The sequence below is a fragment of the Mustelus asterias genome, chromosome 2, assembly GCF_964213995.1.
Source record: "Mustelus asterias chromosome 2, sMusAst1.hap1.1, whole genome shotgun sequence".
Taxonomy (NCBI): Eukaryota; Metazoa; Chordata; class Chondrichthyes; order Carcharhiniformes; family Triakidae; genus Mustelus; species Mustelus asterias.
In genome coordinates, this window is record NC_135802.1 from 139,664,521 (window position 1) to 139,692,236 (window position 27,716).

The 27,716-nt window shown below is 42.2% G+C and overlaps 1 protein-coding gene across 2 annotated transcripts in view; it reads left to right on the forward strand.

Annotated features, from left to right (window-relative positions):
• The window catches only part of LOC144511797 (oxysterol-binding protein-related protein 10-like), a 198,164-nt gene that overhangs the window by 39,458 nt on the left and 130,990 nt on the right, over window positions 1–27,716 (forward strand). For both annotated transcript variants that reach the window (XM_078242146.1, XM_078242136.1), the window contains exon 3: window positions 20,791–20,870. In XM_078242146.1, coding sequence (XP_078098272.1) covers window positions 20,791–20,870 — 80 coding nt within the window. The remainder of the gene's footprint in view (window positions 1–20,790; window positions 20,871–27,716) is intronic.

Consider the following 27,716-nt stretch of genomic DNA (forward strand, 5'->3'; position numbering starts at 1 on the left):
ACTTTGCATTAAAGAAGTTGGTACTTCTGGAAAGGGTTCTGAGAAATCATTTTGAGATGACAATTGGTTAGCATGGCATCACCAAACTAGTTCATTTTTGGTTTGATCTGTGTAAGAAGTTGGAGTTGTTTTCACTAAACTATGGCTAGTATCCATCTCTTACCCATGGCATAATTACGTGCTAACACTCAATCTCCTTGTTGAAATGAACAACATTTTGCCTTCTCGTCAAGCAATGTGAGATGGCTGTTGACGCTCTTCTATCTCTGAAGTTTCTGGAGGTAATAACCAATCAAATGTAGTTCTCAACTTTCCTTAATTGTAATGCAGGTTTGGGTAGTCGCATGAGCAGTGTTCTATAAGATGACAAAAAACTATTCACATGATGCGATAATGAACCTTGCTCTTTTGAAGCTTTTAAAGAATGTTTCAAGGATTGTATGAATCTTGAAGCTAATCCATTGGTTGGATGATAAGGTGCGGATTTTATATGTTGAATATCATTTACTTTGAGGTAATCCTCAAACTCTTGTGAAGTAACTGTGAAGTATTATTGCGAACAATCTGTTCCAGTTTAACAAACCTTGAAAAATTTCATGAAGTTTGTCGATAGTTTGTTCAGATGTAGTAGATCTCATAACTTCTAGCCATTTTGAGTGTGCATCAGTTAAGATTAAGAATATGGACCCTCAAACAGACCAGTAAAATCTGCATGTAATTATTGCTAAGGCATTTTTGGCCATTCCCAAGGATGTAAAGGAGACAACAATAGTGTATTGCTTATTCATGCACAGGATTGGAGCTGTCCCACTTTTCAATCTGAACATCCAGCCACCAAAAATAACTGTTAATTCATTGTTCTGGAATGTACCAGGATGTCATTCATAAGGTTGTTTAAGAACTCTTCCACGCAAACTAGAGGAATGATCACTAGGATTCCCCACAATAGTGGGCGGCACGGTAGCACAGTGGTTAGCACTGCTGCTTCACAGCTCCAGGGACCTGGGTTCGATTCCCGGCTTGGGTCACTGTCTGTGTGGAGTTTGCACATTCTCCTCGTGTCTGCGTGGGTTTCCTCCGGTTTCCTCCCACAGCCCAAAGATGTGCGGGTTAGGTTGATTGGCCACGCTAAAATTGCCCTTAGTGTCCTGAGATGCGTAGGTTAGAGGGATTAGTGGGTAAACATGTAGGGATATGGGGGTAGGGCCTGAGTGGGATTGTGGTCGGTGCAGACTTGATGGGTCGAATGGCCTCTTTCTATACTGTAGGGTTTCTATGATTCTATGATACACACCCACGTTGGACGGTCAACTCCATCTTTCTTCACACATTTGGTTTCAAATTAGCATGTGGGTGATACATTCCAGCCATTGTTCCTTCCAATACCATATCCATCATGGAATAATTTCTGGTATGTCTCTGAACTTGAGAAGCTGTCACAGGCAAATTATACACTAGTTAGTAATAAAGAATATTAGTAAAACTAGTTGATATGTGCTCAATAAGGTAAAGGTAAGCATGATGATGCATTAGGATGGCACTCTGATTATTGATACTTTATATTACAAGAATGTTTAGATAAGACCAGTAACCATCTTTGTAATCAACCAGCAGCTAACAAAGGTTTATCTTTATATGGCCCAAAATAGTTGTTAATGGTCAATGATCAGTTAATAATGTGAAATGACAACCATATAAATAATGATGAAACTTTCATATGCCAAAAATTGTACTCCATGCTTTTACCAGCTGAGCATAGTTAGATACAGAACCAGAGTACAAGAAGCAAAAGCTGTTAGTCGTTCTTCTCGTAAAGGCATAAGCCATGATATGTGAAACTACTATCCCCAGTCCATAAGGTGAAGCGCCGGAAGCAAATGCGAACAGTAGATTCAGATTAAAATGAGCTAATACTTCAGACTTCTGCAAAACATCTTTGACATCCTTGTATGCTTTCTCACATTGTTGTCCAGTCCCATGACTGTTTCACACATAGCTACATTATTGAAACCATTGCATAATTTACGAAGTTAGGGACAAATATGACAATTTATTAACCCTAGAAAGGACCTCAATTGTGTCACGTTTGTTGGATGTGTGGTGTCTAAAATAGTATCCATCTTTTTTAGGTGCTTTATGTAGGCCTTCACTATCAAAAACTGTGGCATGGTAGTAAAGTGATTAGCATTGTTGCTTCACTGCACCAGGAATCTGGGTTTAATTCAAGCCACGGGTGACTGTGTGGAGTTTGCATGTTCTCCCCGTGTCTAAGTGGGTTTCCTTCAGGTGCTCCGGTTTCCTTCCATGGTCTAAAGATAAAGAACAAAAAAAATTACAGCACAGGAACAGGCCCTCCAAGCCTGCACCGATCATGCTGCCCGACTGAACTAAAACACCCTACCCTTCTGGGGACCATATCCCTCTATTCCCATCCTATTCATGTATTTGTCCAGACGCCCCTTAAAACTCACTATCGTAACTGCTTCCACTACCTCCCCCGGTATCAAGTTCCAGGCACCCACCACCCTCTGTGTAAAAAACCTTGCCTCGTACATCTCCTTTAAACCTTGCCCCTTAAACCTATGCCGTCTAGTAATTGACTTCCATCCTGGGGAAAAAGCTTCTGACTATCCACTCTGTCCATGCCCCTCATAATCTTGTAGACTTCTATCAGGTCTCCAACCTCTCCTCATAGCTAATGCCCTCCATGCCAGGCAACATCCTGGTAAATCTTTTCTGTACCCTCTCCAAAGCTTCCATATCCTTCTGGTAGTGTGGCAGCCAGAATTGAACACTATATTCCAAGTGTGGCCTAACTAAGGTTCTATAAAGCTGCAACATGACGTGCCAATTTTTAAACTGAATGCCCCGGCCGATGAAAGCAAGCATGCCGTATGCCGCCTTGACTACCTTTTCCACCTGCATTGCCACTTCCAGTGACCTGTGTACCTGTACACCCAGATCCCTCTACATATCAATACTCAAGGGTTCTTCCATTTATTGTATATTGCCTATCTTTATTAGACCTTCCAAAATGCATTACCTCACATTTGTCCGGATTAAACTCCATTTACCATCTCTCCGTCCAGACCTCCAACCAATCTGTATCCTCTGATGGTTGTCATTGCTATCCGCAAATCCACCAACCTTTGTGTCATCCGCAAACTTACTAATCAATCCAGTTACATTTTCCTCCAAATCATTTCAAACAGTAAAGGTCCCAGCGCTGATCCCTGAGGAATGCTACTTGTCACAGCCCTCCATTCAGAAATACACCCTTCCACTGCTACCCTCTGTCTTCTATGACCGAGCCAGTTCTGTATCCACCTTGCCAGCTCACCTCTGATCCCATGCGACTTCACCTTCTGCACCAGTCTGCCATGAGGGACCTTGTCAAAGACCTTACTGAAGCCCATGTAGACAACATCCACTGTCCTACCCTCATCAATCATCTTCATCACTTCCTCGAAAAACTCTATCAAGTTCGTGAGACATGACCTCCCCTTCACAAAACCATGTTGCCTCTCGCTAATACGTCCACTTATTTCCAAGTGGGAGTAGATCCTGTCTTGAAGAATCCTCTCCAATAATTTCCCTACCACTGATGTAAGGCTCACTGGCCTGTAATTACCTGGATTATTCTTGCTACCCTTCTTAAACAAAGGAACAACATTGGCTATTCTCCAATCCTCTGGGACCTTCCCTGTAGTCATGATGTGGAGGTGCCGGCGTTAGACTGGGGTAAACACAGTAAGAAGTTTAACAACACCAGGTTAAAGTCCAACAGGTTTATTTGGTAGCAAAAGCCACACAAGCTTTCGGAGCTGCAAGCCCCTTCTTCAGGTGAGTGGGAATTCTGTTCACAAACAGAGCACATAAAGACACAAACTCAATTTACGTGAATAATGGTTGGAATGCGAATACTTACAACTAATCAAGTCTTTAAGAAACAAAACAATGTGAGTGGAGAGAGCATCAAGACAGGCTAAAAAGATGTGTATTGTCTCCAGACAAGACAGCCAGTGAAACTCTGGGGGTTACAAATAATGTGACATGAACCCGATATCCCGGTTGAGGCCGTCCTCGTGTGTGCGGAACTTGGCTATCAGTTTCTGCTCAGTGACTCTGCGCCTTCGCGACACACGACGGCGCAGAGTCACTGAGCAGAAACTGATAGCCAAGTTCCGCACACACGAGGACAGCCTCAACCGGGATATCGGGTTCATGTCACACTATTTGTAACCCCCACAGAGTTTCACTGGCTGTCTTGTCTGGAGACAATACACATCTTTTTAGCCTGTCTTGATGCTCTCTCCACTCACATTGTTTTGTTTCTTAAAGACTTGATTCGTTGTAAGTATTCGCATTCCAACCATTATTCATGTAAATTGAGTTTGTGTCTTTATGTGCTCTGTTTGTGAACAGAATTCCCACTCACCTGAAGAAGGGGCTTGTAGCTCCGAAAGCTTGTGTGGCTTTTGCTACCAAATAAACCTATTGGACTATAACCTGGTGTTGTTAAACTTCTTACTGTACCTTCCCTGTAGCCAGTGAGGATACAAAGATTTCTCTCAAGGCCCCAGCAATTTCCTCCCTTGCCTCTCTCAGCATTTTGGGGTATATCCTATCAGGCCCTGGGGACTTGTCTACCTTAATGTTTCTGAAGAACCCCGATACCACCTCCTTTTTGATCTCAACGTGACTCAAACTATCTACACACTCTTTCCCAGATTCATCATCCACCAAGTCCTTCTCTTTGGTGAATACTGACACAAAGTAATCATTTAATACCTCGCCCATTTCCTCTGGCTCCACACACACATTCCCTCCTTTGTCCTTGAGTGGGCCAACCCTCTCCCTGGCTACCCTCTTGCTCTTTATGTATGTATAAAAAGCCTTGGGATTTTCCTTAATCCTGCTGGCCAATGATTTTTCGTGACCCCTTTTAGCCCTCCTTACTCCTTGCTTAAGTTTCTTTCTACTTTCCTTGTATTGCACGCTTGTTTAGTGTGTTCCCAGCCTCCTAGCCTTGACAAATGTTTCCTTTTTCTCTTTGACTAGGTTCACAGTATCTTTCGTCATCCAAGGTTCCCAAAACTTGCCATATTTATCCTTCACCCTTCCAGGAATGTGCCGGTCCTGAATCCCTATCAACTTGCACTTGAAAGCCTCCCATGTGCCGAATGTTGATTTGCCCTTGAATATCTGCCCCCAATTTGCATTCTTCAATTCCTGCCTAATATTGTAATTAGCCTTCCCCCAGTTTAGCACCTTCACTTGAGGACTATACTTTTCTTTATCCATCAGTACCTTTAAAGCTTACTGAATTGTGGTCACTGTTCCCGAACTGCTCTCCTACTGAAATGTCAACCACCTGGCTGGGCTCATTCCCCAATACCAGGCCCAGTATGGACAGTATATACTATTTCAAGAAGCCCTCCTGGATGCTCTTTACAAACTCTGCCCCATCCACGCCCCTAGCACTACGTGAGTCCCAGTTTAAAATCTCCCACCACAACAACCCTGTTACTATTGCACCTTGCCAAAATCTGCCTACATATCTGTCCCTCTATCTCGTGCTGGCTGTTGGGCGGCCTATAGTAAATCCCCAGCATTGTGACTACACCCTTCCTATTCCTGAGCTCTACCCGTATTGCCTCACTGTATGAACGCTTCGAGGTGCCCTCCCGCAGTACAGCTGTGATATTCTCCTTAACCAGTACAACTCCCCCACCCCTTTTACATCACCCTCAATCCCACTTGACGTGCAGGTTAGGTGAAATGGTCATGCTAAATCGCCCCTTAGTGTCCAAAGATATATAGGTTAGGTGAATTAGCCATGCTGAATGAGCAGGGTTACAGGGATGGGACAGAAGGGTGAGCCTGGGTAAGATGCTATTCGGAGGGTTGCTGCAGATTTGATGGGCCGAATGACCACCTTCAGCACTGTGGGGATTTTATGGTTCAAATAATGTGATCCAAGCATTGGACTGCCTCCTGGAAAATGTCTCACCTTTTTCGATATGCCTACCATTTGCTTGAAGACATTCCGATGTTGCTACTAAGTTATTTCAGTGCTCTTGTTCACTGGACCCTGTAATTAGAATATCATTCAGGTAACATTGTAGACCAGAGAGACTCCTTAAAATCTGACATTGATCTTTGGAATAGGGCTTGTGCAAAAGGCAATCTTTTACAATGAAAAAGACCTTTCATGAGTAACAATGGTAAGCAATGGTTGTGATTCATCTGTAAATATGCTTGAATTTCTGCCCACTTGATAAGCCTGCAACAAATCTTCAACTAAAGGAAGCGGATATTGATCAGCACACAACACCAGATTTATGGTGTTGAAATTTATGTTTTAAAATCACCACAAATACTAACTGAACCATCTGGTTTCATGACAGGTACAATGGGAGTAGCCCAGTCACTCATTGTAATCGGCAGAATCCAGCACTGACACCCTAGTGTTAACAAGTTGTACTAATTTTTTGACATTGGGGCAAATTGCATAAGGGAGTATTCTTGCTCAGACTTTTTTGGTTGACTATTAGCCTTTATCTTGTTTCACTTGAATTCCCTTCATTGAGCCGAGTGTTTCTTCAAATACACTCTTGTAATTATCTGGAAGGTGCTGTACGTCTGTTTTGGTATCGACCAATCTGTTGACAACACTCCAGTTAAGCTTTATCTTCTCAAACCATGGTCTCCCAAAAAGAACAGGAATATTTCTACGCACCACATGGAGAGACAACTCTGCCTTTTGTCCACTCAACTCTAGGTTAACCATGATGTAACCGTTTTAACGGCACAATCTCTTCCATGTATGTCCTTAAAAATCACATTAGCTGGTTTTAAAAGGAAGATGCTTTTAACGGCACAATCTCTTCCATGTATATCCTTAAAAATCACATTAGCTGGTTTTAAAAGGAAGATGCTTCAGCATTTGTTTGTATGTAGTCTCCGATATTAAAGATGCAGCAGCACCAGTTTCAACCTCCATCCTAATACCAAAAGAGAAAACACTGGAAAATCTCAGCAGGTCTGGCAGCATCTGTAAGGAGAGAAAAGAGCTGACGTTTTGAGTCCAGATGACCCTTTGTCAAAGCTAAAAGGCATAGAAAGTGGGAGATATTTATACTGCAGGGAGAGGGAATGAAAGATGAGTCAAAGCCATAGAAACCAGGGGGGAAATTAGGTCAACTTACTGTTTAGCTCTCACCCTCCATCCTAATATGATGTCCACTTAACTTTAGAATCACCCAAAATCTATATGATTCACCCTGCATGGATAAGACATTCAGTTGGAGCTCTTCTTCATATTTCAGGATATTCTCCTCGGTTGTAATTCTTTACTTCCATATTTTTAATTTTTTTGAGGAATGCAACTTGTTCTTCTTGAAGGTACCCAGATTCTTTGAATATTTGTCTCCAGGGAAGCTGATCTAGCCCAACAAGCTTTTGCAATGTGATCCATTTTGCCACAATTCTTGCATTGACTATCCTTCCTCCAGCATTGACTTGCTCAATGGCTCATTTTGGCACATCTGTGACCTGCTTGTTGCCGTTTTGACTTCATATAGGTAGTTCCCAACTTGTGGATCTTCATTCCTGCACTAAATTGTGAAGGCTCTATAGTAGCCAGTTCCAGTGACACTGTGATTTCTTCTGCTGCCTTTAATGTCAATGCATGATCAGTAAGCAATCTTCTTTGGATAGCCTCATTTTGCAGACCACAAACTAGACAATCTCAGAATATCTTCTAATGACCCAGCAAACTCTATTACGCCAGCCTTTTTAAGGTTGCCACAAACTGAGTGAAGCTTTTTGCCTTCCACTTGATTCCTTTGGTGGAACCTGAACTGTTCCATGATGATCAGTGACTCCTGGCTTTGCTGGATGAACCAAGCTTCGGAGCAAATTATAGGTTTTGGATCCAATTGTACTGAGTTAAAACTGGTACGCGCAACTAGTTTTCAATTTTATTCACTTGTACAAAGCACTGAAAACTCTCTACGTAGGAACTCCATGATTCATTTGAAAGGACCCACGGATCCTAATTGACCTTCCATTTCTTTTGCAGGCACTAACAACTTGAGACAGCTCTATTTTTTTAACATGCTGTCTTCCCAGTGCTCCACTTTTTTAATCTGAAGGCTGTTGACTTGAAGTATTTTTTTTCAAAAGGTCCCAGCTGTACACCAAAGCTTTTTTCAAATATACCAGATACTGTCTGGAATGTCACTCCTCTTTGAAAAGCAACACAGATCGCTTTTTCTTATTTGAGTCTTCCTGCAGTAGCAGTTTAATCTTTAATCCTGTTGTTGCTTTTTCCCAGCTTCTAGTATTGTGAAGACCCACATTTTTTTCTTCTTGGGATCTTTTCTCGATGAAACATGACCCATCTCGCCACCAATTTTATTTCTGTAATGTCGTAAATATGCTAGGAATTGTGGGTTTTAACAGACAGAAAAGAACGTGGTTTTCACACTGGATTTGAAGAAACACACAAAAGATTTTATTGAAAGTTGTTCTCTGCTCTGCGCAGTATACAAAACTGAAAATAAAACAGCAGCCTAAGTGCACACCCTACTGACATCACAATCAGCTTATGATCAACTCTTAAAGCAACGGCACGGTAGCACAGTGGTTAGCACTGCTGCTTCACAGCTCCAGGGTCCCGGGTTCGATTCCCGGCTCGGGTCACTGTCTGTGTGGAGTTTGCACATTCTCCTCGTGTCTGCGTGGGTTTCCTCCGGGTGCTCCGGTTTCCTCCCACAGTCCAAAGATGTGCGGGTTAGGTTGATTGGCCAGGTTAAAATTGCCCCTTGGAGTCCTGAGATGCGTAGGTTAGAGGGATCAGTGGGTAAATATGTGGGGGTAGGGCCTGGGTGGGATTGTGGTCGGTGCAGACTCGATGGGCCGAATGGCCTCCTTCTGCACTGTAGGGTTTCTATGATTTCTATGATTTCTATGAACCTGCACCCTTTTTTAATACGATTTAACACTTTAAGTAGTACTCCACATTCAGCAACGCTTAGTATCATTGAGGGCAGAAAGAGCAATGAATGTGCATGAGTGGAGGGCTTAAATGTCTGTCATCATGAGTAGCTTGGTGACACCATTGTGGCAGCGCTAACAGTCCTAAATAGCTGCCATATTTGGGCTTGTGGGTTCTTCCACCATCTGCTTCTAGAGATGCTACTTGACCTCGTCATCCCCAACCTACTTATTGCAGGTGCATCTCGCCATGACAGTATGTAGGAGTAAATACAGTTCTTGCGAAGACTCAAGTTCAGTCTTCAACTTGAGAATGCTCTACATCATGCCACGTGGTACTACCATCATGCTAAATGAATAAATTCAGAACACACCGTGCAGCTGGTTATCCATGGAGGTGCTCGGGACCATCATCAGCGGAACTGTATTCCACCACAATCTAACTTTGTGATCTGGTAAATCCCACTGCCATGTTCCCAACCCTGGTTCCATAGGAACGTAGGAGAGTATGCCAGGAGCAGCCACAGTCCTACTGACACAAGTATTACAAGGTGAAGTTACAATACAGGGCGATATGCATACATAACAGTAGAGATAGCATATTATAAGTTGAACTGTGATCCACAACCAATGGGTCAGATCAAAACACTTCAGTGCTGCCACGTTCATTCATGACTGGGGAGCTGAACAACTAATGGGAGCAGGATGCAGCAAAAGTTTTGGCCTCGACAACATCCTGGCTGTTGAGTAATGGACTTGTGCTTCCAGAGCTAGCCACATGTCTAGACAAGCTCTGGCAAGCTGGGCAATTTTCCACATTGTCAGAGGTTCCAAGCACATGTTCTATACCCATCAGCAGTTTTAATTAATTGCAAAGTGATTGAAGCCCAAGTGGCACTTTAAACCAATAACTGTGCACCGATGTTCAGTTTGGTTTCCACCATAAGTGCTCAACTCCAGATCTCATTACAGCCTTAGTCCAAATGTAGGCAAAGGAACTGATTTTCAAATGTGCGCTAAATTGGTAACATCAAGCCAGCATTTGACTGAGCATGTCATAAGAACATAACATAAGAAATAGGAGCAGGAGTAGGCCATCTAGCCCCTCGGGCCTGCCCCGCCATTCAACAAGATCATGGCTGATCTGAGGCGAATCAGTTCCACTTACCCACCTGCTCCCCATATTCCTTAATTCCCTTATCGATCAGAAATCTATCTACCCGTGATTTAAACATATTCAATGGGCAGAGGATTCCAGAGATTCACTACCCTCTGAGAGAAGAAGTTCCCCCTCAACTCTGTTCTGAACCGGCCCCCACTTATTTTGAGGCTGTGCCCTCTAGTTCTGGTTTCCCTTCTAAGTGAAAAGAATCTCTCTACCTCTACCCTATCCAGCCCCTTCATTATCTTATATGTCTCTATAAGATCACCCTTCTAAACTCCAACGAGTACAGACCCAATCTGTTCAATCTCTCCTGATAAGCTATACCCCTCATCTCCGGTATCAACCTGGTGAACCTTCTCTGCACTCCGTCCAAGGCCTTTCGCAAATAAGGGGACCAAAACTGCACACACTACTCCAGTTGCGGCCTCACCAGTGCCTTGTACAGTTGCTGCAAGACCTCCCTTTTATATTCTATCCCCCTTGCGATAAAGGCCAACATTCCATTTGCCTTCTTGATCACCTGCTGCACCTGCAGACTGAGTTTTTGCGATTCGTGCACAAGGACTCCCAGGTCCCTCTGCACAGTAGCATGATGTCATTTTTCTCCATTTAAATAATATTCCAGTTTTCTATTATCTCTTCCGAAGTGGATAACCTCACATTTGCCAACGTTATATTCCATCTGCCAGATCCTCGCCCACTCGCTCAGCCTATCCAAATCTCTCTGCAGACTTTCCGCATCCTCCACGCAATTCGCTTTCCCACTCATCTTCGTGTCATCAGCAAACTTTGATACCCTACACTCAGTCCCCTCCTCCAGATCATCTATGTAAATGGTAAACAGTTGAGGCCCCAGCACCGATCCCTGCGGCATGCCACTGGTCACCAACTGCCAACCAGAAAAGCACCCATTTATTCCAACTCTCCGCTTCCTGTTAGATAGCCAATCCCCAATCCACGCCAACACCTTACCCCCAACTCCGTGTACCCCAATCTTCTGCAGCAACCTTTTGTGAGGCACCTTATTGAATGCCTTCTGGAAATCTAAAAACACCACATCCACCGGTTCCCCTCTGTCAAGCGCACTAAGGAGCCCTTGTAAAATTGAAGTGGGTATCAGGAACCAAGCTCTCTATTGGCTGGAGTTATACTTGGCACAAAGGAAGGTAGCTGTTGGAAGCCAATCATCTCAGCTCCAGGGCATCAGTGTTGGAATTCTTCAGCACAGTGTCCGTGGCCCAACCATTTTCAGTTGTTTCGTCAATGACTTTCCCTCCCTTCATAAAGACAATTGGGGATGTTTGCTGGCAATTGCAGTTTTCAGCAGCACTTAAACAAATCACTTGAGGGCAGAAAGGGCAATGAATGTACATGAGTGGAGGGCTTCAATGTCTATCGCCACGAGTGCTTGGTGACACCATTGCTGACTGAGCTATCAGTCCTGAATAGCTGCCATACTGGATTTGTGGGTTCTGACTATTTACATATTCATAATTATTAATGAAGCAGTTGATTTCTGTATGCATCAAGACCTGGTTTACATTTGGGTTTATGATTTAAGTGGCAAGTAACATTCATGCTCCAGAAATGGCAGATATGAGCACTTCTAACAAAGAGTCGAATCATCTTTCCTGGATATTAAATGATACTATCGACTTCCAAAAGCCTGTCCATCTATTACAAGGCACAAGTCATCCACCATCTGCAAGGCACAAGTCAGGAGTGCACTGCAGCATCTCAGCTAGACTTCTTGGGCAATTCCCCATGCCCATATTCTTTGCCACAAAGGACAGGGGCACAGATGCACACCATCTCAAAGTTCTCTTCCAAATCACACATTATTCTGATTTGGATATTTTGCTGTTTCTTCATTGTCACAGAGCTTAAAATCCTGGAACTCCGTACATAACAGTAACGTTTTTTCATCCCATGAACTGCAATGGTTCAAGAAAGCAGTTCATCACCAGCCCCTTGGACAAATAGGAATGGGTAATTTGCTAGCAATGACCATGTCCCATCCAATTTTGAGTAAATAATGCAAGTGGAAATATAATATCACAGATTGAAAGCTGGTGACCAAATACAAATGATTATGGCTAACAGTTACAGTTTGGATTGGGGCGGGTTGGAAGTGGTATAGTGGATGTATGTGTTGAGTTTGCATTTACTCGCCCATGTATAAATATTTTGGACAGGCACTATCGAAATTTTCAGAGACACAGGTCAGGGGTTTACAAATTGTGAGCAATGAAAGACTTTGGACCTAGGCAATTCAGCGGAATGCATATATGTTTGGCAGGTGTAATCCAGTACATAGAAGTTTGTGGTGATTCATTATGGGAATACTTGCTTAATGGATAAAGTCCAAAAGGTGAGAAAGAATAGAGATCAGTGAGTGAAACTACATAACTTTCTAGGATTCTATAAAAATTCTAACTTGAAATTCTGAGACTATTTCACTGGAGCAGATTGTTACTCTCAAATAGTTGTGATGGAAGAATCAATCCAGACAATCGATCCTTTTAGGTTTAAGCTGGTTTATTGTAAGACACTTCCTCAGTCTTACTAACCTTGGAGAAGCTCTTGCACCAAAGTGTTCCAGCTATTTATTTATCGTGCAATCAGTGCCACATGTATAACTAGCAGTTCCTTTAAGGAAATTGCAATACACTGATTGATAGTATACTGACACCGATAGCTGCAAGGTGATGTTTTAACAATGAGCAGTTTGGGGTGAAAAGGAGAGACTCTTTACTCCAAGGAATTGATGAGTCACTAATATAGAATCCTCTAAGAGTGAGGAGAGGTATTAGATGATATTTATTTATGCAGGAAGTTATTAGCACACAGGATGCTTTGCCATAGTAAGTAGTTGAAACCATGACCCTTGAGGGAAATCTGGCTAAGTATTGGAATAATGGAAAATACATGACTGAGGAGTGTAGGTCAGTACCATTGCTCTTGGGTTGTTTTAGCCATGGGCACACACATACAATAGAGTGAAAAGCCTCCTCTTCCGTGTTGACAACTTGGTGGTTTTAAGCCTCCATTTATTTCATTTATTTAAAAATAATTTGGCCCATGTATGAAGTATAGATTGCTGATGTGTACCATATTCACAACAATGCAGTCCTTCCATCAAATATGGATTCAGACTCCTCACTAAGCTGATGGATCTCGGTTTCTTTCCTTATCTGGCTTTTGGGGCACCACTGAGATTTCATTTGTGGAACTTGGATGAAATATATCAACTATTAAAGCTAGAACTTCTCTGGTTAAAATTATTACAATAATTGTATTCCATTCCAAAAACTGAAGCAGGAGAATCCGTCAAAGAAAGTCATGCAGTGTTGGTCTGAGGAATCGGATGATCTCCTATGGGACTGCTTAGAGTCAGTAGACTGGTCAGTATTTAAACACTCTGTGACCAGCCTGAATGAGTACGCCACTCCAGTAACTGACTTCATTAGTAAGTGTGTAGAAGACTGTGTGCCAAAGAAGCAAATTCGCATGTTTCCCAACTGGAAACCATGGATGAACAAGGGGCATCCACTGCCTGCTGAAGTCCAGGTCTAAGGTGTTCAAGTCAGGCGACCTGACCTATACAAGAAAGCCAGATATGATCTATGGAGATCCATCAAAGATGCAAAAGACAATACTTCTTAACAGGTAATCAAGTCTTTACAGGTACAGACAATGTGAGTGGAGAGAGGGTTAAGCACAGGTTAAAGAGGTGTGAATTGTCTCGCTAGAATCCCAGGCTAGCCGCACGGACTCCCGCCGACTATGGCAAGGTCTGCAAGACATAACAGACTACAAGATGAAGGCAGGTAAAATCGCCAGCTCCGATGCATCCCTCCCTGATAAGCTCAATGAATTCTATGCCCGTTTTGCGCAAGAGGTCAGCCCTCGATCCTGGAAACCTCGGACGAACCTGTATCCGAGGTTACCACTGTAGATGTCAGAGCAGCCTTCTCAAAAATCAACCCACAGAAAGCAAGTGGCCCAGATAGGGTACCTGGACCAGCACTCGGGTCCTGTGCGGACCAGCTGGCAGAGGTATTCGCAGACACCTTCAATCTCTCTTTATCCCAATCTGAGGTCCCTACCTGCTTCAAGAAGGCGACCATCGTCGGGGTACCAAAGAAAAGCCAGCAGCATGCCTTAATGACTCGTCCGGTGGCTCTGACACCCATCATTATGAAGTGCTTTGAAAGGTTAGTCAAGGCACTAATCAATTCCTGCCTAGTAAGAAGTCTCACAACACCAGGTTAAAATCCAACAGGTTTATTTGGTAGCACGAGCTTTCAGAGCGCTGCTCCTTCATCTGGTGAGTGGAGAGTTGGGTTCACAAACAGGGCAGATATAGACACCGACTCAATTACAAGATAATGGTTGGAGTGCGAGTCTCAACAGGTAATCAAGTCTTTACAGGTACAGACAATGTGAGTGAAGAAAGGGTTAAGCAGAGGTTAAAGACGTGTGATTTGTCTCAAGCCAGGACGGTTAGTCAGACTTTGCAAGCCCAGGCCAAATAGTTACAGGTAGTGTGACATGAACCCAAGATCCCGGTTGAGGCCGTCCTCATGTGCAGAACTTGGCTATCAGTTTCTGCTCGGCGATTCTGCGTTGTCAAATGTCTTGAAGGCCACCTTGGAGAATGCTTACCCAAAGATCAGAGGCTGAATGCCCGTGACTGCTGAAGTGCTCCCCAACAGGAAGAGAACACTCCTGCCTGGTGATTGTCGAGCGGTGTTCATTCATCCTTTGTCGTAGCGTCTGCATGGTCTCCCCAATGTACCATGCCTCGGGACATCCTTTCCTGCAGCGTATCAGGTAGACAACGTTGGCCAAGTCGCAAGAGTATGTACTGTGTACCTGGTGGATGGTGTTCTCACGTGAGATGGCATCCGTATTGATTATCCGGCACGTCTTGCAGAGGTTGCTGTAGCAGGGTTGTGTGGTGTCGTGGTCACTATTCTCCTGAAAGCTGGGTAGCTGGCTGCGAACAATGGTCTGTTTGAGGTTACGCAGTTGTTTGAACGCAAGTAGTGGGGTGTGGGGATGGCCTTGGCGAGATGTTCGTCTTCATCGATGACATGTTGAAGGCTCTGAAGAAGATGTCGTAGCTTCTCCGCTCCAGGGAATTACTGGATGACGAAGGATACTCTGTCAGCCATGTCCTCATTCCTTTGTCTCATCAGCAACCGGATATCTAGAAGGTGAGGATTTACAGACAAAAATCTCAGACCAAATGTCACATCAACATCTGATAGAGTCACTCAATTCATCGGGACCTGAATATCATCAGCCTTCAGTTCTAAAGCCTTGTTTCCGGGTGCTCATTGAGGTGCATCAATTTAATACATTAACTGAGAATATGGAACAGATCCTAAAACCGGATCGTCTGACACTGGACCCACGTGCGGTCGGTGCAGCTAACACGTTCGAACATTGGTGGAAGTGCTTCGAGGACTACCTGGCAGCCTCGGTAGCTATCACTACAGACAGTGATAGACTCCAGGTCCTCCACGCAAGGGTAAGCGACACGATTTACCTAGCCATTCGTGCAGCTTCCACTTACCAGGGTGCCGTCGAGCTCCTAAAGAATAGGTACATTACGCCACCCAACGAGATTCACGCTGCGCATTTCTTTTAGGCTGTGCAACTGAAGCGTTTTCCACATGCAATGCACTGGAACAATCCTGTGTTTGTCTTCTGAGGAGGTCGGTGCGGTTTTTCGCTTTGGGATGTTGGAACTGTTGATTGATTGAGTCGAGCACTATATCCTGTTCTTACGAGGGTGTCTTTCAGCGTCTGGAGGTGTCTGTTGCGTTCCTCCTCATCTGAGCAGATCCTGTGTATATAGAGGGCTTGTCTGTAGGGGATGGCTTCTTTAATGTGTTTAGGGTGGAAGCTGGAGAAGTGGAGCATCATGAGATTATTCGTGGGCTTGCGGTACAGTGAAGTGCTGAAGTGACAGTTCTTGATGGAGATGCATGTGTCCAAGAATGCAACCGATTCTGGAGAGTAATCCATGACGAGTCTGATGATGGGGTGGAACTTGTTGATGTCATCATGTAGTTGTTTCAGTGATTGTTCGCTGAGAGTCCAAAGGAAGAAAATGTCATTGATGTATCTAGTGTATAGCATTGGTTGAAGGTCCTGTGCGGTGAAGAGGTCTTGTTCCAATTCGGTGCATGAAGATGTTGGCATATTGAGGTGCGAATTTACTCCCCATGGCTGTTCCATGTGTCTGGATGAAGAACTGGCTGTTGAAGGTGAAGATGTTGTGTTCCAGGATAAGCGAATGAGTTGTAGAATTGTGCGTGGAGATGGGCAGTTGTCGGCGTAGAGTACTGAGGCAGTTGCAGCAAACACATCAATTCCTGCCTGCCAGACTGCTTGGATCCATTACGGTTAGCCAGTTCTTTGTCGGTATAGTGTGCAAGAAACGATACTTTTCATTGTATACTAATACATGTGACAATAATAAATCAAATTTGGTCTCAAATTGCTTAGATCATGTAATATCACATGATTCATGGGCGGCATGGTAGCACAGTGGTTAGCACTGCTGCTTCACAGCTCCAGGGACCTGGGTTCGATTCCCAGCTTGGGCCACTGTCTGTGTGGAGTTTGCACATTCTCCTCGTGTCTGCGTGGGTTTCCTCCGGGTGCTCCGGTTTCCTCCCACAGTCCAAAGATGTGCGGGTTAGGTTGATTGGCCATGCTAAAATTGCCACTTAGTGTCCTGAGATGCGTAGGTTAGAGGGATTAGTGGGTAAACATGTAGGGATATGGGGGTAGGGCCTGGGTGGGGATTGTGGTCGGTGCAGACTTGATGGGCCAAATGGATTCTTTCTGCACTGTAGGGTTTCTATGATTTCTATGATCACTTTTCTGTATAATGACTTGATTGTATTTGGCTGTCTTCCCAGCATTCCTCCTATACTAAGATAATTTGTTTGCCATCTTTTGACGACCTATTTTAATTGTCTTTTTTAGTTGTGCTCTTATTAAACTTGGCACTTGAAAGCAGCAGTTCACAGTATTATGTACTAACGTTTATTTATTGAATACACTTCCAGGCCGACACAATGGGAATTAAATAAATTAAGTTGTGATGTACTATCCAAATTTTAAACTGCTCAAGAAATTTATGTTAAGTATATGATGTAGCAAAAGGATTTGGTTTGATTGTGCAATTAAATAGAAAATTAAATCTAATACATGAGGTTGGAAAATATTTGATACTGTTTAAACATATGATGAGTGAAAATAGCATATGGAAACTTGGGCATATTATGTGGAAACTTCGGAATAGACTTTCAGCAGTATTAAATGCCTCTTCATTGTAAAGCACTTTTTATTGTAAAGCACTTAAGATAGCAAGCCAGAAAAGGAGGATATAGAATAGTACTCAAGGTTGCCAGAAATAATGGATGAATGTTTATACGCTGCAGGATTAAAGTAACTTTTTTTGGTGGGCTCTGAGATTTTCCCCAGGTATCTTTTACTATCTAAACTCCATTATTAGGTGACGCAGTCAAGAAGTAACATTATCTTCAGCATTGTTGAATTTTTTGAGTTTTCTTCTTTGGATAAATAGCACAAATAACAAATATTGTGTATACACATTATTAAATCTTTGACTTTGGAAGATGTTTTTGTTAATTTATTATAAATAAATCTCCCATACTATTTCCAAAATAAAAATTCTAACTATTTGGCACAAAGTAACTTATTGGGAATGTGCCTGGCACCTGCAGTCCCATTAAAAAATTAATTGCAAACAATTAGCACACTCTACTATTTGGTTTTGTTCTGCCAATTTCAAGTTTCCTTTCTTTCAAGACTTCCTGTTGAAAATGACTGTTGACAAACATGTCTTCCTGAGGTCCAACTGTGCAAATATGAGAATACATACACATTTAATCTGCAGCACCATCAGATAGTGACCAGTTTGATTTCTTAATACTTCACGTTTCAGTATTTCTTTTTCTAAGCAAATGCACCTCATAGTTATTGTAATGAGGCAGATTGGGTGGACTAAAGGACCATTAATTTGTGTCTATATGAAAAATGAGCCATGTTCTTGAGACTTTTCTTCATAATATTGTTATGCTACTGTTGTCAGGGAGTTGAATGATCCATTTTATAAATACAATTTTGGGAAATTGAGTCCGATGTTAGGATCATGGAAGAACCTGAACTGACAGTTTGAGGTTGAATGATTCAACTTTAGTAGATGATGAACTGGGGGTTTTCAATTGAAACTTCGGCTTCAACAAATGAATTGATTGAATTCCAAGTATGTTCTTGGGCAAAATATCAAAAGTTTTATTTCTTCAGTTCCACAGCCATGTGTGCACATTATCATCGTCCCCTACCTCATTTTCTTCCCCCCCCCGCCCGCCCCTCTTCCCGATCTCTATCCATCTATTTGTTCAACAGCTGCAAGGTGCGCTGCTGTCCCTCTCACTAATTCTGGCCAACACTGTCCTGGCACGCCCTCCCTGACAGTGCTGAGCACCACACACCATCATCTTTGGTAGCATACCCCAGCTAAAACTCAAGTCTGGCACATATGGGTACTAGTCACACTCAACAGCTCCACAAAGTTGTGTGACGGTTGCTGCGGGCTCATTGAAGTCTCCTGCATGGTGACTGCAGGACCAGATAGAATAACTCCTTCAGCTTATCCAATTGCAAATTCCCTTGCTGCTCCTCCAATCACAGAGATTGTCTCTTGAGGAGCAGCAAGAGTGAGAAAGAGGAGACTTGTAATTGGAGGAGCTGAAGCAGTGAGCATGAGTGAGACTGAATCTGCGATTGGCGTAGCAGCTCCTCAGAATACATGTCTCCCATATATGGAGTCGACTTTTTCTTTTGGTGCCTCAGATTGAAATTTCCGTTGGTGTTTTGGGGGCTTTTGAGGATGAATTCATCTGTCACCCTTACATTTGGAACTATTTTGACAGAAGCACTAATCTATTTAAAGCACTAAAGCTCTTACTATAAAGCCCAGGCAGAAGAATGTTATTGGAATGTGTTAAATACTCATCTGGGATAATACTCGGCAGGTAAGGTGCCATTTATGGAGAGAGAAACAAAGTTAACGTTTTAAAGTTGTACACATTTTGTTTTGTATTGAATCAGAAAAAAAAGTTTTATGGTCTAGAAAGGAGACAAAGCATAACCTTTTTCAACATATGAGAATGTGTAGATACTAAATAATGAAGTAATATACACTATACAATTGTCGTAACATATACCAAGAAAGTAGGCTGAAAGCAGTTCAAAAATTGACATTTGATGAGATTTATAAATGATCAAAGTCTTTAATAATTTACCAAACTGAATAATGGCAGTAAAAAATTTGGGGTTATTGTCATCTAATTATATCCTGTATGTACTAGTGATGTGCGCCATTGTACCAAATAGTTGATCCCTTATTCATTGCATATTCTTCTGAATAGAATAGAATAGAATAGAACAGTACAGCACAGAACAGGCCCTTCGGCCCACGATGTTGTGCCGAGCTTTATCTGAAACCAAGATCAAGCTATCCCACTCCCTATCATCCTGGTGTGCTCCATGTGCCTATCCAATAACCGCTTAAATGTTTCTAAAGTGTCTGACTCCACTATCACTGCAGGCAGTCCATTCCACACCCCAACCACTCTCTGCGTAAAGAACCTACCTCTGATATCCGTCCTGTATCTCCCACCACGAACCCTATAGTTATGCCCCCTTGTAATAGCTCCATCCACCCGAGGAAATAGTCTTTGAACGTTCACTCTATCTATCCCCTTCATCATTTTATAAACCTCTATTAAGTCTCCCCTCAGCCTCCTCCGCTCCAGAGAGAACAGCCCTAGCTCCCTCAACCTTTCCTCATATGACCTACCCTCCAAACCAGGCAGCATCCTGGTAAATCTCCTCTGCACTCTTTCCAGCGCTTCCACATCCTTCTTATAGTGAGGTGACCAGAACTGCACACAATATTCCAAATGTGGTCTCACCAAGGTCCTGTACAGTTGCAGCATAACCCCACGGCTCTTAAACTCCAACCCCCTGTTAATAAAAGCTATGTTTGAAAACCAAATCATACTGCATGAAATCTCTTTTGTTGCTTTTTGGTGCTTCAGTTCTAAATTTACATGGAGAATCAATACGTGCTTATGGTGTTTAGTCTTCATAGAATCCCTACAGTGCAGAAGGGAACCATTTGGCCCATTGAGCCAGCACCGACAAAATTCCACCCAGGCCCTAACCCCATAATCCCACATATTTACCCTGCTAGTCCCCCTGACACTAAGGGGCAATTGAGCATGGCCAATCAACCTAACCCGCACGTTTTTGGACTGTGGAAGGAAACCGGAGCACCCGGAGGAAACCCATGCAGACATGGGGAGAATGTGCAAACTCCACACAGACAGTGACCCGAGGCTGGAATTGAACCCAGGTCCCTGGCGCTGTGAAGCAACAGTGCTAACCGCCGTGCCGACTGAGAATGCTGAGAATAAATATGCTGTTTTGTTGTTACCAGTTTGCTTTGAAAACGGGGTTGTATGTCTGTTTTGTATTAAAATGTATGTCTACTTTCTATACTGCAGCAGGGGATGCCAAAGAGAGATTATACTGGGTGAACCAGCTTCAGGCCTCTGCCAGGCACCACACAGAAAATAATGCCAAGGTAAAGAGTTACTGAATTTAAGTACCAGGCAGTATACTTCAATGGAACATTGTAAAATGAAGTGAAGATTACTAGCATTTAAAGCTGTAATATTCCTGTTGTATAAAATGTTTGTTTGATATCTAAATTATTTTCTGAAGGAAAATAAACCCAACTCAAAAAATAGTGCGACTAATGTACCTTGGTAATTTTTGTTTTTTAAAGGTTAAAAATTGAATAATCAAGCACATGACTGTGGCCAAGCACACACATTACAGCTTGGGTGTATTTTCAATCTAGTTGTGCTAATATAGTTGGCTCATAGCTGTTGAAAGGTGTACTAACGGGGAGGGGGGGGGGGGGGGGTTTAAATTACATGATCTATTACTGTAATTAAAAACCTGAACTTTTGCATTATTTCAAAATCTTAAAGGACAATTTACACGTGAAGATACTAACTTCAGTTGAATATTTGATGAACTTTTTTTATATTCAATGTTTCCACTTAATTTCTGTCTTGCCTGTTCCAATATTTATTAAGTGGTTCACCTTCATGATAGTCCAATATTGTGTCTGGCATCATATTATATCAACCAGTAATTGGTAAGTCAGGAAAATGTAATGAATGACCAGGTTATGTAACCACGAATAATAATCATTGTTGTGCTGAATGTAAAGAATCCATGACATTCTAGAGCAGAAAAGCTGTTGACCAACAGCATTTGGTAGTATTGATCAAAGATAGTTCAGACTTTTTGAATAGCATTTCTGTAATTTGCATCTGATGAGATGGATATCATTTTAGGAATGACATTTTTCATTTTCATCATCAGGGTAATTTTATGTTTTTGTTGTTGAGGTGGAAATTTGTAACAAAGCACCATGGACTTTTGCTTCCATTGTGTAAAATGGGTTGGCTTTGCAAGATATGGGAATAAGGAGGAAACTGAGGGATACTCCCATCTGGCCATTTAAATGTTGATCTAAAATGTGGCGGAAACTCTTGGACTATAGATTTTTGTGGACAAAGTTCTGATAGGTGGATGCTGTGCGCCTCCTGTGCTGCTATATCAGCTCTCCTTACCTTGTTGCTGATAAAAGCAAGATACAAGAGTATTCCCAATGGGAAAGCTTAAGCAAAATCAATAGGAGGATTTGCAGCATAGTCAACATTTACCTGTATTCCTCTTTTTTTTAAAAAAGCTTCTCTCAAAAATGTTAACTTTCCAGTTTAGGGGAGTTGGAAATAACTTTGTACCTACATTTAAAGGAGCTGCAAACCAAGCTGTATTCTGTATGCTTCCTGAATAGAATTTAAAATCTGCATATATCTTGTTCATCTAATATAATTAATGAAAGCTTTTATATTTCAGCTTAAAAAATATGCATTTTTTGGCATTATTTGTGTTTTTCACCACATCCTTGTATTCACAGCTAATCTCTTGAGGCTGCTATTTTGCATGATCTCTGCTACGAAGATCAAAATGGTCACCCTGGGCATTTCTCCTCTGCCACTTTTGCTAATAAGATCCTATCTTTGTTCCCTCAGGTGCTATTCCTGATTTTTGTATTTAAAACTTTTCATAGCCATACCTTTTCTATCTTTAATCTCTGAAGAACATAAATGGGAGCCACCATGGACCATATAGCTTTTCAAACCTGTTCAGTTATGCAATGCGATCTTGGCCAATCTTCTATCTCAACTCCATTTTCCAGCCTGTGCCCCATAACATTTACTTCTCTGAGAGATCAATATTCTATAATGAAACATTCCCAAACCTCTTGGGGTAGAGAATTCTAAAGATTCACAACCTTTTGAGTGAAGCAATGTCTTGCCTCATTGCTAATTAATTAAGCCTTTATCCTGAGACTGTTAACCTCCCATTTTAGATTTCCCAGCCAGGCAAAAGAAACTCTGTCTACCATGTCCAGCTCCCACAGAATCCTGTGTGTTTCCATGAGATCACCTCTCATTCTTCTGCACTCTTTATGTTTGGGTACATTCTAAGTGACCTTTCATCAAAGCAATCTCCATCCCCAAAATCTATAGAATCCCTACAGTGCAGAAGGAGGCCATTCAGCGCATTGAGTCTGCACCGACTCTCCAAAAGAACATCTTACCCAGGCCTACCCCCCTGGCCTATTTGCATAACCCTGCACATTTACCATAGCCAATCCACCTTACCTACACATCTTTGGACTGTGGGAGGAAACCTGAGCACCTGGAGGAAACCCAGGCAGACAGGGGGAGCGTGCAGACTCCGCACGAGGAGCGCCAAAGGGAGTGGTAATGGGACAAGTAAAGAAATTAAACAAAAATGGACAATGCTTTAAAATCTCAGCAGGTCTGACAACATCTCTGGAGAGAGAACAGAGGTAATGTTTTGAGTCTGGATGACTCTGACAAGAAACAAAATAGGGGCAGAAACAGTGGCCTGGAATTATTGAATCTCATGTTGAGTCTGAAGGCTGCAAAATCATTAAGATGCGATGCTTTTCCTCAAGATTGCATCGAATATTGCAGAGGCTGAGTACAGAAATGTCAGCATGAGAAGGAAATGGAAAATTAAAATGACAGGTGACTGGAAGCACAGGATCTTGCTTGGGAATTGAATGGGTGATCACCTTGCAGAAATCTCCAATTTGCACCTAGTCTCTCGAATGGAGAGCAGGCCGCATTTGTGTGTAGTGAATGCTGTATACTAAACTGAAATCACTGTTTCACCTGGAAGGAATACTTGGTGCTTTGGATGGTGAGTAGAGGCGAAGTAAAAGGACTGCTGCTGCATCTTCTGTGCTTGCATGAAAGGGTGCAACATTTAGAAACCTTGTTTTCAGGTCTTTAGGTGCTGGTAACCTGACTTCAAAAGCTGTTCTTTGAGTTAGTTAAAGTCTGGAATCGTGACAATTCCAATCTTTTGCAATAGTTAGGTGTGAAAAATGATTTTTGCTATCCCGCAGTGTTGCTTGTTTTCGCATCCTGTTGTTTTCCTTGGATTCCATTCCTCTTCTTGTTTCCCTATAGACTTTGAAATCCTATCTGCTGAATAAACTTTTGTAAATAGTGTAATTGCTCTTAGTATCATGAAATATCTACTCTTCACTACTTGCAGTTCAAAACACCTATTTAAAAGGCATAATGTTATCTACATTTTACTGAAAGATCAAGGTAGGGTGACCAGACATCTTGTTTTTTCTGAGACAGTCTGGGTTTGTCAAGGTGGCCTGTTTGGTTTTCTCCAGATTGGTCAAATGTCTCGATTTTCAGCTCTGCGGAATCCCCTTGTCTTTAACCCACCCCTCTATTGTTGTGTGTGTGTGTGTGTGTGTATATTGCTCCGTGTGTATATGTGTGTATAAGAGCTCCGAAAGCTTGTGTGGCTTTTGCTACCAAATAAACCTGTTGGACTTTAACCTGGTGTTGTTAAACTTCTTACTATATTGCTTGCCAGTGTTTTTTGTCTGTTTATTATTTTCAGTGTTAAAACTTAATGTAATAAAATAAATATTTGGGAGTTATTTCAAAGCTGAAATCTAAAACAAAGACACTCTATTTGTCCTTGGGTTGTGACCATCTCTGGCAGTTCAGTGTTATTGCTCATCCCCAATTTCCCTTGAGATGGTGGTGATAACTATTTACCAATTGCTGCTTTCTGTTGGCTAGACTCCATCCATTTTGTAATAGGCACATGCGCTGTAGCCCTCATTCTAAGTTTAAAGTTACCTTGAAGCATTCTTCATCCCCTGATCGTGCCAAGTCTTTTTCATCAGTGAGTGCTGAATCTTTGCTTAAGTTTGGCTTCCAAATTTCACAATGCTATGTGATTACAATATAAGACTCAGCTGCTGAACTACTGGTTTCTCAGCTGTATTTTTTGCTATTGTGTGGTTCCTGACCAGAAATGTGTTCTCCTAGGCTGAAATACAATTCTGTGCTGTTTTTGGTTCTGACTTCCAATATCGTCACTCTCTCTTTTGTCTACTGAGCTATTTCACACACTTCCTAACATTTTATTCCTGTAGGAATACTTTAGACAGTGCGCCCTCTCCCCTTGAAATAGTTTTTGGACTCATTTTCTTCCACAGCTATCCTCCAACCTTGCCTTCAGCTTATTTATTCTCCAAGCTGACTCTGTTCTACATGCATACATGAACTTTATCCCAGCATAGGACCCCTCACTTTAACTTTGGACTTCCTGTTAGTTTCTTCCTTCCTGACTTCATTAACTGGATATATCTAATGACAAGTAGGATATCGTATCCTAATCCGAAACATTAACTTTCTCCACAGCTGCTGCCTAACTTTCTCCACAATGCTGTGTGACTTGCTGAACACTTCCACCTGCTTTTCTATCCCAATCTTGCTAGGTAACCATGTCTGTATAAATTAACTTTCCATGTATCAATTAACATGTGAATTTGGCTGTCACTCTGGACCGTGGTTCTCACGTCTGGTTTTCCTTTTTTCCCTATTGTTTACATCTCCAAAGCTGCTCTGTCATTGTACCTCCTTTCTTTCCAACCCATTTGGGTAGTCTGTCACCCTTTAGCACTTCTCTAAACTTCCTGCACCTGCTGTTTTCCCAGGATTCACTCTCACGGAGTGTGATTCCACTGCAGCCAATTTTCTTCAGTTTAAATAGGCTGTCTCTGCTCGGTGGTTGAACACACTGATTAGATCAATATGTAGTGGTCTCCTTTGTTCATGGCACTTCTCTTAACACTGCTGGACTGAGAATATCATGTCAATTGTGGATCTTCCCTGTTCTGAAACTACACCAAGATTCAGGACAGATGTGTTCAGCCAAGATCTGCAGTCGAACAAAGTCAACATTAGCAAATACTTTACCATGATGCTCAGCATGGTGGTGCTTCGGCAATTGTTGCAGTTGCACTTGTCACAAGGTCACAATCTTTATATCAAGCATGTCTTGAGGCACTGCCTCTTCCCTTCAGCAGAGACAGAGTAGTTCATGCAGATGCTGCAAGAATGCCAGTAAATAACTATTAAACAATTCATCACATTTTGTCTTTTACAACACATTTTAACATTAGTTGGGAGTGATTTCTGACTTCCATGTTGCATTATTGTTTGGTGCACACTCAGGTATAGGCCTATCACTTGTGTGGTATCTTCATGAATTTCTTTAATACTTAAAATGCAAGTGTTAAAAATAATACATATAGCAATATATGATTTTGAAGTAGTCCATATCCAAAATACCCTTCCTGTCCTCTGCAATAGCAAGCTCTATGCCCATCATCAACTTTCATTCTCTCCAGTCATTTTTTAGCCCTGTCACAGCCTTAATCCATGACGAGGTGCATTCCTTGTGCTCCTCAAACTCCATGTAGGCTTTAACACGGTCAACCACACGATGATCCTGCAGTCCATTTCTTGTAAAACTTGATGGGATTACTCTTGCTGTTCAACTCTACCCTGTGGAGTCCCATCCAGAGCACTTCCTTAAATGGCTTTTCTTTCTCTCCCCACACATTTTCTGTCAGAAGCCCCAGGATTGATCTATTGCCCTTGTGTTCTGCATCTATATGCTTCTTCTTGATGAAATCATTCAATAGCATGTATGTCAAAAAAATATACTGCTGTAACTCTCCACCACTATCACAATTCCTCCTCTGCTACTGTGCTGTCAGATGCTTATCCAATGTTGGTTTTTGATGACCTTCAGTTTCTGTCATTGAAACATTGGGAGTAATGAAGCCATTGTTTTAGCTTCTGACACAAACTTTGTACTGATGGCATTAATTTTGTATTGATGGTATTGATTAATTTCCCCCTCACCAGCAGTTGTATCTGGTTGATTCAGATGATTCAGAACCTCATCTTCTGGTTTGAAGTCTAGTTTAGCTTCTGAGTCTACATCCTCCTTCGCAACAATATTGCCTACCTTGACCTCCACCTCATGCCTTCGTCTCTTATAGCTAACCCAATGCTTTCCTGGTATTACAACTAAGCTTCGCTGCCTGAACTTTATCTCATACCAAGTCCTGTTCACCCATCATTCTTGTCCTTGCCAACCTGCATTGGTTCCTCAACATTGTTACCATCCCCCGCACATCTCCAATTAAAAATGCCATCTTTGTGTTTAAATACATTTACGAATTGTGCTCATACTTCTGAAACAACAACAACAACACCCCCCCCCCCCCCCCCCCCCCCGTGCCGCAAGTCAGCTAAGCTCCATGCTCTTGGAATTCAAGTCTACTACATCTCGTCGTCAAACATACCCTCCTAAGTCAAGGTGAATAACCATAATTCACTTATCCTATCCTTGCAGCCAAAGGACCCATATTAAGGTATCTCCTTCTCTGCACCTTCTGAAGCTTCAATATTAAAACCCAGATCTCCAGAAAACTGGACCTAATTTCTGATCCACAGAGCTGTGATTACTGGGAGCTGATGTTGATGAAATTGTGTACACAAGTTATGGTTATCCATCGTAGATTTCACTTTTGAGTTCCTGATATGCATTCCAGGGGATGAAGCAGAGCATGCAGCCTGAAAAATTGCTCTGTCCAGTTTGGGTGATGCATAATCCATGATCAAATGTTTGTTGCTATATATTCTACGTGAAATAGCTGAGAAGACCTATTGGGTAGGTACTGGGAAGATGTTCCCTCTTGTGGGGAAGACTAGAACTAGGAGCCACAGTTTAAGAATAAAGGTGTTCTTTTTAAAACTGAGGAGAATTTTTTTCTCTCACAAGGTTGTTAGTGTATGGAATTCACTTTGTCAGAAAGCAGTCAAGGTTGGATCATTGAATGTATTCAAGGCTGAGTTAAGTAAATTCTGATAGACAAGGGAGTTGAAGTTTATGGGGAGTGGAGAGTAAAGTGGAATTGAGG